We start from the raw sequence: 18,842 nt of genomic DNA, 5'->3' as shown, positions 1-18,842 counted from the left end.
ATCTGAATTATCCAGACACAACCCACACAATTCTGCTCGCTAAATGCTTGCATTTATTTTCTGACAGTTTCTCTTGGGGTCTTTTGTGATATTAATATTCAAGGATATTTAAACAAACAACTCAAAAATAATATGCCAATAATAATTAAAATTTGGACCGTTCTGTGCCCTGTCAGGAGCAATATTGTACAGAACATCAACATTTTTTTTAATGATACAAGAGAGAAAAGATGAGTCCAGTTGTTAGGATCAGCTACATATTTTGAAATAAATAATTTCTTTAGTTAAACGTGTCAAGCAAAGGTTGTTTATTAGCTATATGCAATCATGCTTTGTAGCTCTTCCTTGCTTAAAGTTATAGTATGTCTTTAAGACAAAAGATTCATCCATCCATGTTACCATACTCCACTGTCAATTTATCCAGTTTAGGTTTGTAAAAGCTGAAGCCTGTCATGTCATAACAACCATCATAAAAAGAGAAGACAAGTCATCAGTCTGTCACAGGGCAAAAACAGACACAAGGGACAAACATTCCTGTCTCCAAATACACACTCAGCAAGGTAAGTTTAGAATCTCTAATTAAATAAATGATGGTTTTTGACACTGGAGGGAATCTGAAAAACCTTCTTGTTATGCAACAGAATTCATCTTAAGCAATGCAGCCATTTTTCTTTTCAATTTTATGGCTTTATTTTTTTTATGTTATTCTTTGTCCTACTTTATACAATATTGTGTTAATATTTTACTTGTTTTACTATGTATCATGTGTAATTATGATATTCTTTTTTCACGAATTCCTATGAAGCATTTAGAAATATTTTCAGCTATCACGTACATCAAAATAGCTTGGCCGTCATAACACATGTAATTATTAGACCTGCTATGTAAAGAAGTGTCCTTGCTTAGTACAATGTACCCGACATTGTCCTTCATGTGCTTATCGGTGTACCAGGGTGAATAAGAGGCACAAATGCATCATAAAATGTATGGCGTGTGTGAACTGGTGATTGAGAGACATGTTGTAAAGTTGTAGATCAGGTGCTCCATAAAAATGAGATTTACCATTTACCATTACTACTACAATCAAGCATTCTAAGGATCTCCATGTTTCTCTCCTCTGCCAGAGCCCATTTCACAAAGTATTTGTGATATAAGTGAACAATGTATAAAGTTATCTTGTTTTCTATTATGCCACCAATCTTCATGTGTTACATGGGGTCTAACTGGGATGAATTAAAGTGCATTTTTTGTCTAATTATGTCTCTGAAGTAATGTCCTGCATTTGGTATAGAACCTATGTACTGGAATAGAGGATGTAGAGATTACCGTTTCCTAAGGCATCGATATACTAGTTTTGTTATAATGTCTTGACTGAACCTCTTAAATTTTATTTCTAATTTAAGCATCAACTGACAACCTGAGGACTAAAATGTGCTCCCACATCTTCAAACTATTATTACCTAATTTATTAGATAACAGTAGATTGTGCCACCATCAGCTGAAGAGTTCAGTGTATCACTACCTGGTTAGAAAGAGCATCTGCATAAGTAGGATGAGCATTAGCTAAAACACATGCATAGTATTTCTGTACATTCTTCAAACATTAGAACAACTTTGACAAATTTATGGCACCTCAGGGTTTTGACACTCATACCACAAAAGCTCCAAAAATGCAGCGGCCATTGGTTAAGCTGTATTTCCTGCGGTAGGAATGGAATGCTACTTAAGATGGTCTTTCCATTCAACTGAAACTAAAGGTGGATACATAATAGAGTGACAGAGGTATGAGGCCTGCACAGGCACGGTGCCACTTGATATTTCCTTAATGCTACCTTTAATCAGGTGCACTTGGTTAAGAGACCTGACCAGAATTAGCAGTAGATTTTTGAAAGGCTAAGGTGGCAAAATGAGAGGTTTATTTCTACAGCCACATTGCTTTACCAGCTTTTGAAAAGGCTTCATGTTTCAGCTGTTTATTCAGCTTGAAGAGGGCAAAACAAATTGAATTTAAAGGTTAGTTCAATCATAACATCTTTTAATTAAAGTGAATGTGTTACAGGACACAACGGTAAAGGAAAGGCACCCTATCACGTCACAAACAAAAAGGAAAAGGTGAAAAAAAAAAGCGCTAGCAGAGAACAAAACAAGGAGATACTTCACAGTAACAATAATGGTCTTGCAATAACCAAAAGTAACTGTGCTGAACATTTCAGTGAAGGAGAGAACAAGATAAAAAGTCATTGTGGTGCTTACCTAGCATGCAGTGAAACAGAAAGCAAGAAAACGGAACAAACCACACAAAAAATAGACCACAGGAGTACATGCAACAAAGAAGATCGATAAAGATAACCATACAAACACTGCTCATCCACAAACATTTTTTTTTGGCTTCTTCTCATTGGTCATTGTTTGCCTTATTTAGCCCATAAAGCTATGTTGGCCATGTAAAGCTTCTAAGTTTGATACAAATTTAATATAGAATTTAAACTAAAATGTTGAAAAAGGTGAAAGAGATTTTCCCTCTCAAATGTTTAATCTCTGGCCTGCATTTTAACCACATTTCTACACAAAAGTTTCACTTAAACATCCAAATAATTTTATGCAAGCGTTCCAATCACTTGGTCACGAGAGCATACAAACAAGAACTTGGCATGCAGACTGCTTCCAAAATTTCTATGCTAATAAATATTACACAGTTAACTACTACTGATACTATAAAGCAGAATTAATTAGGAACAACAATGGGCCCATAGACCAAATGATGGTCTATGGGCATACCAAGACATTTGTGTGACTGTGTGAAAAGTTTAGGAATGGCCTTTTCCTATTCCCACGTCACTGTGCAGTATATACTGTATATATATATATATATATATATATATATATATATATATATATATATATATATATATATATATATATATATTAGAAAATACATATTCCCTCACATAGCAATTTAACCTGTACTGAAAAAATAAGTAAACATAAGAATTACCAAATTTCAATACACATTACCTATCCTACACATATTTTCAATCCATGCTGTAAGCGTATGTGTATATTTGAAGGAAAAATAGATTCACTGTTGTCTTTTGAAAACAACTGGACTACACAGATCTGATGAACATGGATCCTCAGAGTATAACAGGTTAACTAAATATATAAAAATATGACAGCTGGTGAGTTCCATCTTCTCTCACCATCTGTTGCAGTCTTTTGGGCAGATTGGGAAATGGTGTTGTGCGACATTCCTCTTCATATGTTTTAACAGATTTTCTTAATGAAAACCTACTATTCTGTGACTTATTGTTGGTTGATTAAAGATAACTTAATTTCTTCCCTTGTTTTCAGGACAAGTTTTACATCCGTACTAATGAAGCATCATTTATATTTTGTCTGTCACATAATAAGTGAAAAAGACTAACACAATGAAAACACAGGGCAATTTAGTTTAGCTAGGAGAAATTTTGACCTCAAGTTCCCTTTTGCTTGATTCTAAATGCACAAAACTTTGTGCTCTCAGGCAAAATTATAATGTTGATTTTTACGCTCTTGCAGCCAGGAGCTTTACACAGTAATTTTGTTTTTGTGTTGCTTTTTAAGGTTGTGAATACAAAAAGCAAAAATTCTAAAAAAAAATTGAATAAGGAATTCATATTACATATAAATGTATATATTTATCATGAGAAGTGGTGAGTGTAAACAACAAAAATAAAACACACATGTACAGCATATGTATTTGAAGATAAATGCATCAAACAGCTAAAGAAAAATATAAGAAAATCATTTCTACCTTTGATAAGCAAAACACTGCTCTCACACATTTCTACTTCCCCACTAATAAGCCTAGATTCATTTTAAACTTAAATTTTCCATTGTTCACTATACATTCTTCCACCAGGCTTGACCTTACGTTCATTTACATGACATTTATTAATTTTGCTTAAGGTTTAATTGCTGCACAATCACATCTATAGTCGTTCTTTTTTCAACAAAATCTTTTCATCTACAACATTTGTAGGAGAATTAGCACCACCTACTGGTAATCCTAAGCGAGATCCTAATAAATGTAAATAATTTTGATTTACAAGAATTGGATGCATAAATCCTAATTTGTAGCAGGTTAACTGTAATTCACAGAGGGTCAAAATTATACATACAGCCTCAGATATTTACCCCTGCTTCAACCACAGTATTTCTAGTTCTCAGCAAGCTTCTGGCATAATTTTGGGAGGACATTTGAACACTCCTACTGGGTGAATCAGTAGGGTTAATTTATTTGTTTTTCTTCCATAAATCCAACTTTTATGTGTTATCTCTATATTAGAAGCTTAATAATAATCCTAATAAAGTTTACTGATGATCCATGTTCCATTTAAGCCAGGTTCCCAATGTGTTATTATCGGGCATCATAACCAAAATATTTCACCATGCAAGAAAATCTGTCGTCATCAGACTTAAGTTGGCGGTCTGTGGTTGCTGTGGGACCAACTGTTGATTAAGCTCTCTCCTTATCACTGGAAAACTCTGAGAAATACCGAGCAGTGCTAAACATTTTCTGTGAAGATTGTCCAGTGTAATTATTGCAACAACAAATGTCTGTTTTTCCACAGGGGTGCTCAGACCCAGCCAGAAATTTTTTTAGGGTTGCCATATCCCTCTGGGCTCCCATTGTGGGTATCACTTTAATGGATCTACAACTGAAGTGGGCCCAGGAATGGTGCGGTTTGGGTCTGTTGTATGGTCAGCTTTTAAAATAGAAGCAGACAAAGCAGTATACTGAATCGCACCGACCTGTGTCGTACCGCTCAGTGGAAAAGAGGCATAAGAGAGTGTGGACCAACAAAGAAATACATAATTGTCTGAATTAAACTAGCCAAATTAATCAACTGGTTGGCTTAATTGACACTTTATTACTCGGGTTCTTTCAAAGATTGAAGTAATCCAAAGGCTTTTTTAGAAACCCTTCCAAGATGATTCCCTCAACAATATCTTGTTTAGTTAATGGACAGAAAGAACATGAAATTATTCCATAAAAAATTGAAAAGAGAATACCAGAACATAACATAGCGAAATCAGGACATTGATTTTTAAGAAATATTCTAAATCAACACCCAAGCAATGAAATCTTACCAATACCATTCCAAAATTATACCACAAGATGCTGCCTCCCAAAAACAATATCCAGTAAAACTCCTTTTAGTCTGTTGCAATAGTTGTAATTTCACAGTTTTAACAAATATGCATTCTCACTGGAGGCTCATTTTCTCTTCTAACAATGGTATGAAATGATTTGTTTTATCTCCTCTTTCATTCTTTCTAGCATAAACATCTTCCACAATCAGATTGGAGAAGTTCCGCTAATTGATCTGTTCCCATCCAGAATTGTTTTACTTCATAATGACTTTTTGTTTTGTGTTTTCAAAATGATAAGTTACACAGGGGAAAAAAAGCAGATGCAAGCAGGAAGAGCAATGCATCTATTGCTCGAGTTGACAAAGTCATTGCAATATACATTGCCAGTGAAGTAAACCAGGGCAAAAATTGCAGTTGGCAAACGTCGGGCCCCGAGAAGGTTAGAAGGAATAAAACAGAAACAAATTGGAGTGCTAGGGACATGCCAGGACTAAAAAACATGAGTGATGTTTTACTCGCAACTAACAACGAATCAGGCAAGAATACTCCACAGACTATTGATTATAGAGGTCAGTAGCGCTAAACAGATTTATTAACATAATTAAAAAGGATTTATATTATGTGTCTTGGCCTCATGTTGATATTTGCTGGCTGAAATTGTATCAATATGTTTAACTAAAATAAAAATATATATATGATTAAATCTACAGCAGAAACCAGAACTTTGCATTTAGTGTCAAGAAACAAACACAAACATTTATTATTTTGGTAAGCCAAATTATTTTAAGTTAACCTAATTATTTCTATTGCAAAAATATTATTGTTTTAGATCATCTTTATTATTTTCTTAATATTAGAAATTGTCATCCAATCATTTTCCAATTGAATGGCTTGAATAAAAAATATACAACTGGCTTTGGAGCCCTGAGTGCATTAGAAAACAGTAATCTGAGATTTTACATCACCTTTGGAGTAGTGGATTCTTCCTCGCTGACTGGCCTTTTGGCCCACATCAGGGCAAAGCTTCATTGTGGATAATGAGACTTTCTTAGCTGCTTTAGTCAATTTCAAAAGTTTTTGTTTGTTGTTCTGGGTTGAATGTGATGTGCACTTTTTAAACCAAAACAGATTCCCCCAGAACACAGAAGCTGTCTCATTCATTTTCAAATATTACTAATTTAGTAATCTAGGTCATGTGTTTTTCTTGTCAAGTTGTTTGCTAGATTTAACATTAGACAGTCACACTAACATATTTGATGGAATTTGACAACCCAAACTTGTGTGCAGAGTTAAACTCATAACTCCACCTCAATGTCTTCAATTAACCCAGAGCTTGATTGCCCTTATTTGACCTAGGACTGGGCAAGCAACACCAACTTGCTGGTTCTTTTAACTATATGTACTATAATTTAATATATGCATACTGTCAAGAAAAATAGCAGAATTCTCAGTTTCTCCAATGTATTTCATACTGCATAATGTTGTGTTCTGAATATCATATAGTATTGTCCCAGATTCTTTGTTGGTCTGTTTACATGAGAAATCAATATTTAAATAAATAATATTTACATTATTCAATATAAGACCTCAGCTGAGCACTCCAAAAAACAAGTTCTCTTTACACCTTAATTATTATCAAGACCCTATTTAGAGTGGTTTATTCTTTATCACTGGCTTGAACAGCCATTATTACAACAACATAACTAAAAGAAAAATGATTTTAAAAACTTTAAAACAAGTATAATGTAAGTCCTCGTGCCTGGCTGTTGTATTTTCTGTGCGGACAGAAGCTGAAATGTGCATGCGAGAGAAATAATAAAATAACAAGAGACCTATTAATAAATTTAGGTCAAACGTGCTTCGGATTTGTAATTTTTCAAACTCCAACCCACTCTGGTCAAGCCTACACACATTTAAAGATCAGGCAAAATTCAAGTGGAAATCCTCCCACATTTAGCACACTGCCCTCAGAACCAGCAACCACTTTTTAATGTAGCTGATTAAACCTGTTTACGACAATGGCAAGCTCTGATAATGAACAAACACTGCTCAAATATCAACTGAATCATGAAGCATAAAGTGCCTAAGAGATTAGGCAACATCCTTGGACAGAAAAATTAAGAGTTCAACCTAAAATTTCTGTTTGTCAGACTCTGGATTTCAAATTGTTCTGATGACAAGACAAGCTGTAGAAATGTCGACATCAGAAAAGGTTTACTACAGTGAGACACAGCAAGTCAGGGACAGGGTACTCAATTGATCTAATGATCAATTGAGTACTTAGAGAGCTCTAAGAGAGGAATTACTTTGAACACGCATGGGAACTACAAACAGACAGAAGTACCAACACTAATTGACAGATTCAAAAACCCTTAAAAATAATCTTTGGGAGCAAACCTTAAATCTGTCACACACCATTATCATTGAACCATAACTCCAGTAATAATAAATGCCAGTTTCAAAATATTTACGCAAAAACTTAAGATTAAGTAGAATAATCTTTTATCCAAAACAGAAAAACACAATTCCTGGTGCTGCAAAATGCTTAAAAACATTCAAAATATTACAGTATACAGTAATATTAAAATAATAATATATAATGCCATTTTGGTTTTGGTACATAAAATAGGCATATTCAATTGTTCAAAGAATAACACTGGATTTATAATGAGATTATATTACCTGGTTTTATTTTGCCTACACTATCTGTTAGGGTAGCTAAGCTGCAGTCAGCTCTGAAACAGATGTGCAACAACACATTTCTCAGTGAATATTACTTTGGTGGAATAAAAACTTAGCATCAGAAAAATAGGATTCTAATGGTGTCATTTTGCAAAAGCTATTGACAGTAGACGGGAGCTTCTACCTTAAGCCAATAGCTCAGGCGATTAATGAGGATGGAAAAGGAGGAGAGAAAGGATGAGTGACATTCAGAGATTCTGAAGCGCCCCTAAATACATTAGGGTGGCCCCAAGAGACAAATTGCAACTTGAGTCTGGCAGCAGAAGGTGATAAGGAGAAAGACAAAGTGCCGTGAAAGGGCATCATCTTCAGCATGTTGCATCTTTAGAAGAAAAAAAAAAAGACATTCTTATAAAGCCATTTTACCAGCAGCTTAGAAAGTCCAGCATAAAAGCACCAGAAAGCAAATACGCCTTCATTGTTCAGCAGATAGCTGTGCCATATAAAACCAGCGGCAGCAAGCAATGAAGGCTAAAACAAGGATCTGGAACGACATAGTGAAGCTGTCTCTTTAAAGATCTAATAGGAAATCCCAAAGTTCAAAAAGGGACTTTGGGACTTTGTGATAGAAAGTGATTCATGAAAAAAAATGAGACACCTGTGGGATGAGATGCCACACCAGATAACCAACAGCTGATGAAGCAACAAGGCTTTGAATAATTATCGTTGACACAAGGCATGGGAGTTCAGTCGTGAAGCATGCCACGATCCGAGCTGACAAAATGTCAGTAAGCTCCAGCATGAGAAGATCAAGGAGCAAATGGATAGCAAATAAATGCGGAAGATGAAGTACAGACTGGCCCCAGATGAAATAAGGAGATTCAGGGTCTGTAAACTTTAACGGATGAAGTTGCTTTCTAGGAAACTTCAGGTCCCACATGCAGTTGAAGATTGTAAAAAGATATATATTGAACTCTTACATGACCGAACATGAGAAAAACAATCCAAATTTCTAAGCTATCATCTTAGATTTGCAAAATATTTGCGCTCTCATTATAAGTTTAGGGCAAACTGTTTATAATGAGCTTTTCATTATCACATCAATGTACAATAATCTTTCTTGCTGTGACAAAAACCTGGACAAAACATTCTTTTTTTTTGCTTAACCACCTGACATCCCTCTCACTGAAAGCAGTGGATATCACGCATCAGTTCACCCTGGCTTCTGAATAGAAGACAACATGGTGAACGCCTCAGTAACACCTCCGGTAAATGTGCAGCCCTCCCTCTGTTGTATGCTGAATTTCTGCAGAGGATCGCAGAGTAGTGAAACAGTTTGAGTACGCAAGTCAATTTTACTTTTTTGACATCACTTTTTAAAATGCTGATTAGCATTTCTGACCTCTGATCTGTATTTGTAAGCAGTGTTGCAATTCTATGTTGCACACTTAATGTCTAACAGCATTTATAAGCACCAGCTGGTGATTTTTATCTGGTGGGTTTTAGAAAATCCAAATGTTTTGTCATTTTCACGTTTTTCACCTTGCAAAAACAAATTACTGTCTTCTGAGGTTCAGCTTTCAGTAGGACAACAAGCCTAAATGGATAGCTGGAGCAACACAGGAATGGTTTAGATCAAAGTCAATTCATTTGGCAACTGTGGAGGCTGTAACAAGACTTGAAAACTTGTCTTCATATACGCTCCATCCATTTTGACAGAGCTTGAGCTATTTTACTAAAAAAAAGAAAATAGGCACAAAATGTGGAGATATATTCCAAAAGATTTTTTCTGCTGTTATTCCAGTGAAAGGTGGTACTACAAACTATTGATTTAGAGGAGTTGAATGCAAATGCATGTCACACTTCTCAATTTTTTTATTGTTGTGGTTGTAAGTTTATGACGAACATAATAAAAATGAGAGGAGCAATGGATGCAAGTGTTTTTTCAAGGAACTATAATCTGATATTATTCTGTGCTACTTGAGCAAACTTGAAACAAAACTAACAGGGATTTTAAACCTGGTCCTTACAATCCTGTAATTGAATGTTTGTCACCATGAGCCCACTCGCTGGTGCTGATGAAATCGGTTACTTGCTGTGGAGCAGGAGAGAATTTGCTTCAGTGTATATATTTCAGTGCTTGAACCTGTGCTTCAGTGGTGAAATCAGAACAAATTGCTGACCAGCACTCACTTGGCCCTGGTTTAGCTAAGAAATCAGGAAAAATTATATATGGATACAATATGAACAAAAAACCAAGGAGTCATTGTTTGCCTTTCTGTCGTATTTCCTGCAGATGAATGAGCTAAATTGGCTATACTGCAGCATGATGCGTTTTTTTTTTTGGTTCATATTAAATTGGAACCTGCTTGTTAATCAATAGCACTTAAGAATGAAGTTAAGTGTAACGTAGCAAATGCAAAGGACTTGATTCTTGATTCAGCACTGCACTTGGAGCAATTTTCAGTTTGTCTCAAAGCTATGCTTGCTAGTTAGAAATTTTTACTGCTGCTGGAAATCTTCACCATGTCGCATGACATTAAAATCTCACTGGAGCAAGTCGGCTGCAGCGAAGACAGGTCAGGCACTGCAGATGTTTTCCTCTGTCTGCACTGGCTGGAAACCACCTCAGTTACAGCACACCTCTGTGTGAACTGGCTGAAGGTCAAAAGCTTTTATTCTCTGGTCTTCACATCTGTCATCTTTTATGGTTATTGCTCCCAAAGTGGATGTAATGTACCTGATTTCCCATTCTGGCAGATCATTTGTTATACTAAATCAGCAATTAAGCCTTCATTTACAGCAAGAAAACTGTGAAAACAGCTTGATTTAAAATACATTAATTGCAATTACATCTATTGGTTTAACGCAACTAATTCTATACAATAAGGAATATTTTTTTAAAAATCTTACACAAACAAAAACATCTAAATTGACTTTTTAAAGCCAAATTTGTAAACTTTTATCAAAAAGTTTACAAATTAAAAACAACCTTTTCAATGACCTTCCATTTTGTAAAAGCAGTCTGAATTGCATCATTTTCTATGATAAGCTATATGGGGCATTTTCTATTGTCCTGGTGGCGGGTCAGACTTTATGTGAGAATCTGCAGGTATCCTATAGATTAGGTGACTGTCAGGGTGATTGTCTGTAAGAGACAACCTGGAAACCCCTGGGTGAAAGCAATCAGGTGGCTGGAGAGATATAATATCCTCTGAGACTCAGAACAAGCAAGGAGTTGACTGACAGGAAGCAATGTGTTTTTCCCTTCCTGACACTTTGTTTTCATTTCTGCAGTTTCCTGGTAAGCTTAGCATGCTCTGTCTGTTGAATGTTCTTTTTATGTAAAAGAATATTTCTTTGTGTGTTTTATAACTGGAATTGAACATCTAACTAATGTTTTGTTCATCGGAGTGTCTTAGGTGGTCTCTTCTACTAACTAAAAAAATAGCACAACACCAACAGACAAGAGCTCATGTGTTTGTTATAATTTACATTTTCAGAGAATCAAGAATAACCTTGTCACAAAAATAACCTCTATTTTCTTTTTTAATAAGGGGAAAAAGTTGTCCAAACCAATATAAAAAAATATATTACTTCCAAGTCTAATACATGATTGGTTCACCTTTGGTGGTGTTGTTTAAGGTGATGTAGAATAAGTTTTAGTCCACTCTCTTATAGAAAACTTTTTTTGAATTCAGTCACACAAGCAGAAATGGCCTTCCCAAAGCATAAAGGTCTGTTTAAGTTGATGCCACAGAATCTCAATTAGACCTTAATTAGGACACATCAAAACCTACTTACACTTATAATGGTTTAGAAGTGGACTTACTGGTGTGCGTTGGATCATGCTCCTTCTAGGAGTTATGTTCACAAACTAATGGATGGACAGTTTACTTTCTTTCCAAAGAATTCATGCATTCACTATTTACAGCAAGTAGTCCATGTCCAAAGGTAACAAAGCAGCCCTAGTACGTCACGTCACCACAGCTAATAATGCTTTTAGATTTGCTGCAGACGACTTGTTGAATAATGAGCACTGACTTTAACAGAGACAATTTAAATCGTTGGTTCTTTTGCAAGCTCCTTGATGTTTAAGTGCCTATACACTCTTTGGGTTGATTTTTTTGAAGCTATTTACTTACTTATATTGTCAGACAAGAAGTATTTAAGTAATTTGATGCTTTTACAGTAGTCAGACATGCAGTAATTATGCCTTTTTGTGCTTACCACAAAGATGGTGTTAGTGACAATTCTTGATTCAAAAAGAGTGCAGTTATTTCACATAGGGCCAAGATGGTTTAGGTAGCTTTTCCCTCTCAATAAATTAAATCATAAATTTGATCATGTATTTTAACAAGAGAGCAAATGCTTTTACACAGCTCTATATATTTCTAGTTTCTAACCAAAAGAGAGACAACCGTAACCGTTGTAGGGGCAATAATACAGTCATGTCACAAAGAGTTAAATATGGAGAAAATTGGGGATTTTCACTGATGCAGCAGTTTTCTCCCCCAAACCAAAAAAATATATGCTAGATTGCATGACAGCTCTAGAATTTGCCCACAGGTATGCGTATATGTGTGCATAATTGTTTGCCCTATTCAGTTTTTGCCCTCACTCTCTGTAGAGTGTCTTTCCAAGGTGTACCCTAACTCTCGCCTGACTGCCACAGTTGGCTTCAAACGCCACAAGTTACCCCGTACTAGATTAGGCAGGTCCAAAAATGAAAGGATAGATATTTCATACATTTTCACATTAACACAATATATAAGAATTCTTGCATTTTAGAATTTTTTCAGAATAAAAACACTTAATATTTTAAGTTCTGGCATTGAAAATAGTTAAAGTTTTTATGTGACATTTTTTCCTTATTCTTTCTGCAAATATATTTAATAATTGTCAAGAACTAAACAGGAATGTTTCTGGTTCTCAATTCTTAAAAAGGTCAAGACTCCCCACCCACATCTTCTATAGACATTCTTGGGAATGAATGTCTATAGAATGTCTACATCCCATAGAGATTCAGAAATTTGTTTTATTTTCTCTCAGTGAACCATCAATGTCCTCAGAGAACATATGCATCTGTAAAATTAGTCTGATTGTCTATTCAGATGCTTTAGAGTCCAGAGAGGTTGACATTGCCTCTGTAAGTTCAGCATATTGCTTTTCTTATAAATCTTGAATGCAGCGCTCCATTTTGTGTTACATCTTTCCCGTAGTAATAGTTTTCCACATGCTGTACTTAAATTAACAATTAACAGTTGACATTCCATATGATCCCTGAACTAGATAGTTTTTTGATCATTTATAATACTGAAATGCTCAATTGAATATTAACAGAAAACAGGCAAAAGCCAAGTCGAATATATCAAAAAAAACTTTTTTGATTAGCATTTTTTTTTCTCTTTAACATTTTGTCTTTTTATACTTGAACTTTTAAAACTCAGGTTTAGTTAATTTTCAGTAGTAATACTTGGGAGTTTTTCACCATAGATCAACAAATCTGTAACTAATTTACAGTTCAGAATAAAGTGTAGGTTTATTGTCTACCCTTTGTTCCAGTTTATTTCTGCAAATTCTGAATGTTTAGGAAATCCTTATATTTTTATTAACTTTAAACTGCAAAAATGTAGTTACAAACAGTGCCTTGTAAAGATGTTGCTTGGGAAAATTCATGGGGTTTTATTTATAAATTGCCCATAGAGGTTTTTCACATTTTGCCACCCCACAGGGAAACATGGTGTTGGCAGTATCATGAAGTAGGAGGGCCGTTTCTATGGAGGACAAAGTAGCAGCAACAGTGTCCTCATGAGTATGTGAAAAGCTTACTGCTACATGAAACAAGCTTTATGTAAAACTGAAAGTTATAAAATGGCAGCGCAAAAGTATGCTTTTTTTTTTTTCCTAATCTGCTTTGAGGCTTGTTGGGTGGTGAAATTGTGGTTCAAAGTAAACTGTGGGAAGAGCAAATGATTCCGCTGGTTATGAAAGAGATTCACCTGATGGCTGGTTGCTAACTAAACATACCGCAAGATCTAAAATGGAATGGTTAAGATCAATCAATGCATATTCATTAGGACTTAGTACAGTTCTAAATCCAATGAAGAATCAGTGACAAAACAAAAAATAAATTGTGCACAGACACTTTCCGTACAATCTGAGAGAACTTCAGCTATTTTGCAAAGAATAATGGATTAAAATTGAGCCTCTAGATGTGAAAAATTGTTAGAGATAAAGATTTACAGATGCAATTAGCCAATTAAATCATACCAGGGGTGCTAAATACAAATGCGCACCAACCTACTCAATTATTTTGTTTCCTAAAAAATAAAACCTTCCGTTCAGTTCACATTTTTGCACTCCTTTGTACAGGTCTGTCACAGAAAACCCCAACACAATGAAATTTACAGTTGTTGTTTGACAAAACATGATAAAGTTCAAGAGGTATGAGTACTTTTGCAAGGCACTCTAAGCATGAAAAGAAAATGTCACTTTAAAACCCAAAGAACAATGTAACAATAATTGTTTTTGACATCTTTTCTTTTTTCATGGGAAACTGCACACTGTGATTCGTCTTAAAACAGAAGCAAAAAAGCTTTTTTGTGTTTTTTGTTTGTTTGTATAAAAGACTGAGTCACATTCAGCAAAAAGTGCTGCATTCCCAGATTCTTGCGATCACATGCTAATAATGAAAATAACTCATAAATCATTGAAAATGGACAAAACATCAAGAAATGTTTAACTTACTAAAAATACGCATGTAAATTGATTCTTTTCCAAAAGCCAAAAATACTTGAGATTAGAGATGATTTGTCTCTCTCACATCTGTAGCCATAAGGGAAGACGCTTAGTATTATCTGCAAAATGAAAGCATGGAACTTGTCTGTTCCCTAGTTATGCATTTTTTAATCGCATGACTGCACATTTCCAAATATGACAACTTGCACACACACCAACTAGACCATTTGCAGTACTAGGAAATTAATACACAAATTCACAAACACTTATCAATTACAAATCTTGTTAAAGGATGCACCGCCTCTCTTTTCACTGCAATCTGTTGTTATTCCCAAATTCTGCAGTTCCATGTTTTCTTCCACACATACATACACTTTCTGCATGCTGTTCCAGTGCTGTGGTACGGCACCTAACCCCACACACTCACGGGAGACAACTGTCACACTTCATTCATGTTAATATTACAAGTCATTTTGTATTCTGCCACAACAGCTTACAGCTAATTATATGTCTCATAAATTATATATGTGCCGTTGGCTGAAAGGATACAATTTGCATTTCATTAAATACTCCACGCTGAATGAAATCATTCAGGGGAAAAAAAAAAGGTTGATGTATTTACAGTGTCTCTTATTTCATGACCATTAGCTTCCATTTTCATAAATCTTGTTCAGGTTTGTGAGCAAAACCTTGTAAGAGATGTTTTAGTGACAGATTTTTGTTCTGGGAAGAGAGAGGGGGGTCTTACCTGTCCACAGGAAGAGCATGGTGAGTCCCATGCACTGCTGGGGCCCCATGGTTTATTCAGGAGGGGGGGACCTGAACGGGTAACTCCTTTTCAGCAGGATGTAGTGCTACTTTGCACACAAATTATCCTCTCTGAGCAGATATCCATTTAGGAAAACACTGTGTCTTCTGTGTGATTCAACCTGTGGACATAGACATCTACAATCAGGAACATGCCCAGAAATATCTCTGGTACAGTTTCTGTCCCCATTGGGCAGACATTAGAGCCCTAATATTTTTTATGAATATTTATTTCTTTAATCATGTATATCTTTCGTACAAATCCACTTTTAATAATTTCACAACATTTTATCTGCCCCCTGACCCTTACTTGAAAACTTTCTGTAAGTATCCAAACCAATTCAGATTATTTCAGAAAACCAAGGGTGAAAGTGAATTTAAAAATATTTTCCTAAAAACTGAGCCAATATGTGGTTCGGTTCTAACTGAACTTCTTAAATTTATCAGGATTATTTTTGGGGAGAATTATTTATTTTGGTGCCTCCGACTACTTTTTCACTGAAACTTATTAGCCTCTAAATGACTACTATCCAACTATCTACGTTTGACAAAGTAATGCACTACCGGGTTGTTTCTGCGCCTCTTACCGTTACTCCTCTAGCAAACACTCCATCCGATGTTAGCATTTGATTCCAGGTTAAATTAATGCTGCAAAATTTTCACGCACCACCGAAGCAGCAAAATGACAAGAAAGAGAAAAAACAAAAAAGCAATCCCGGTGAGTCAATTTGCGCTTTGCCAAGAGTTCCTCTAACATTCGTGGATATCTTTCTTCCTCTTTTCTTAGTTTTTGAACATCAGTTTAAAAATCCGTCGAATTTGGTTGAAACGTCACCTACAAACACATGGATATCTGAGACGCGGTCCTGCAACTTTCCACGCCGCAAATCGGAAGCGCGGATCGGGTGAGATGAGGCGGTGAAGCGGTTCCTGCGTGCGCTTTCTCCACTTCGTCTCGTTCCGCACTCCGTGGCTGTGGATGCTGGTGCAGAAGCTAAGGGGGGCTTACAGAGAGGGGGCGACGGGAGGGGTGGGGGCGAGCTCCAGGCTGGGTTTGGCAAAGGGGATTGCGGGCGTCACATAAGCAAAGTACTGTGCCATTAAACCCACAGCTCATTTCAGGTGAAGACTGCGTCCTTTCTCCCCAAAGCGTTGCAAGAAAGGGAAAGTTGCTAGATTGGAAATGAAACTTCTCACTCCTCACGATGGGATTAATTACATTTTCGGTTGGGTGGAGAAAATGAGCATTGGATGTGAGTGATGAGACCCATGAACATTAACATTATTTTACAATATCTTGCGTGGAGGGGGGGGGGGGGGGGGGGGGGGGGGGGGGGAGATTTTGTTTTACGCATGTAAAACAAACTGTTCGACCCAGTTTAAAAATCCTGGCTCGGACATGTGATTAAATAAAATTCCGGAAAAACCATTACATAGGGGTGTTTTAATTAAATACACCTAATAAATATATCATTTTATCAGAGTAAACTTGATTATTTAATTTTATCACCACCGTCATCTGGGTTGATCTTGAGCGTTCAGTCGGTGCAGAACGTAGCAGAGAGTGGTGCAACCTGTTGTACCAAGACTATTTCATGAGAGTCAACAGTGCCCCCTATGGATCACCTCTGCGTGCAAGGCAGCTGCCCTCCCTAAGCTTTAAAACTGAGAGAATGGAATGCTGCATAAATACTGCAAACCTTTATCAGAGGTGCCAGCTGCAGGGTTAGCTTCTCAATCGCACCTATAGAGAAATGACAACAAGAATCACTCGCAGAACAGTGGGTTGAAAAGGGTACGGCATGGAACAAATAACTAAATAACTTGGAACAGAGAAGCAGGCTTGAGTTTCAGGGAAGACTGATGGAACTACGTGCAGGGACGATCTCAAGCAGGACAGAGCTTCACTTTACCACTGGACAATAACCCTAAACGTACAGTCAGCGCTACAATGAAACAGTCCAGTTTAGACCTCAACTCCTCTCAGAATCTTTGGAATGACTGAACTGAATGAATGAACTGACAGAGTTATTTTACAAAGAGGAATACAAAAAATATTCAGTCTCCTGATATTCAAAGCTGGTTGAGATGTACACAAAAAAAATTGAACGGTGAAGGCCATTCCACAAAGTATTCCCTCAACCAGCTATAAAATGTGCTTGTGACTTGAAATCACAAGTACACCACACATTTTAGACTTAGATTTGTAAAATTTTCAATTCATTGTACAATAATGTCATATTTTGTGTTGCCTATCTAAACCATGAATTTCTGCTTTTTATTTACATTTGTTAGGAAAGTCCAATTTCTTAAATAGTCTTATTTACAGGAGACTTTAAACAAGCCACCACCAAACTGCGTGTTAGTGGGTTTTTCTGTCGTATGCACCCCTGCCGTGTAAAAGCCCATTGGCTAAGCTGACAGTTTACAACTACCATTCTTCGAGATCAGAGTGAACAAGCCATTACGAGACACACAAACTAGTGACATGCTGAAAGGCAGCTAGCGGAGCCACCCTGCAGCTGCAGCCTCTCACGACAACACCGAGCAGTGATTACAGGTCCTCAACGCGGCAAAGGAGGTGTCCTTTGGACATGAAGGCGAAATGCTCACTCCTCCATCCTCTGTTGCTTTCTCCTCATCCAGCTCCATTCCACTACAATAATGTAAAGAGAAGTACTTTCTTAAAGTTGGTTATAAATAACACTAAGCAGTAAGGAAAGCTTCAGAAGATTAGTGTATTTCTTCAGTGGGTTCATAAAATTATGTTTTTGATGTCTGGTAAATGACAAATTGTTATTTGTCATTTACAAATTGTTATATGTCATTTACCAGACAAATTGTTGCTTTAAATACTATTTGAATTCTGATGCAACAGTCAAGCCAAAATTTTTAGATATGTTCAATAATATGAAAGTTATGAGAGTATAGGGTATTTTATTCTCTTTTATCTACATACATTTTTTTTGGGGGGGTGACTAGTTTCATCTAATTATAACCAGTTTACCACAAAACTCTTATTATTCATTTTATTAAAACATTCAGAGCTCATAATTTGGCTTTTATTTGCTTTTCTGTTACAAGAAAAGTTTCTTGCTGCAAGTAAATGTACCACAAAAGAGATTCCTTGCACACAAAAATGCACAGTGGATAATGACTGTCTTAAATAATATGCTAAGCCTTTTATCACCCATTTTGGGTCCCACAGATACAGCTTCCTAAAAACGTTACTGATTTAACTGCATGCATAGACTACCATATACCATATTACTTTTAGAATTTATGTTGTACACTAAAACAAGGAATCACAAAACAAATCAGTCATGTCCAAAGTCAGTACTCAGGGCCTGTGTCCTACATGTTTTCCTGTACACCTGATTCAAGGAATTGGCAGTTTGCATGTTCATGTAGAACTTGATAACACACTGAAGAGCAACTTAAGCCATTTGAATAAGATGTGTTGGAGCATGAACATA

At 36.1% G+C, this 18,842-nt stretch overlaps 1 protein-coding gene across 1 annotated transcript in view; it reads right to left on the bottom strand.

Annotated features, from left to right (window-relative positions):
* LOC116725086 (transmembrane protein 132C) overlaps positions 1-16,352 on the bottom strand; it is a 214,607-nt gene extending 198,255 nt beyond the window's left edge. The window contains exons 1-2 of the mRNA XM_032570984.1: positions 15,954-16,352; positions 15,308-15,488 (exon numbers count right to left, since the gene is read on the bottom strand). Coding sequence (XP_032426875.1) covers positions 15,308-15,356 — 49 coding nt within the window. The 5' untranslated portion in view covers positions 15,357-15,488; positions 15,954-16,352. The remainder of the gene's footprint in view (positions 1-15,307; positions 15,489-15,953) is intronic.
* Positions 16,353-18,842: the final 2,490 nt, after the last annotated feature.

The sequence above is a fragment of the Xiphophorus hellerii genome, chromosome 8, assembly GCF_003331165.1.
Source record: "Xiphophorus hellerii strain 12219 chromosome 8, Xiphophorus_hellerii-4.1, whole genome shotgun sequence".
NCBI classification, from domain to species: Eukaryota; Metazoa; Chordata; class Actinopteri; order Cyprinodontiformes; family Poeciliidae; genus Xiphophorus; species Xiphophorus hellerii.
The sequence above is the reverse complement of the archived record's forward strand: the minus strand, read 5'-3'. Positions and strand labels throughout refer to the sequence as shown.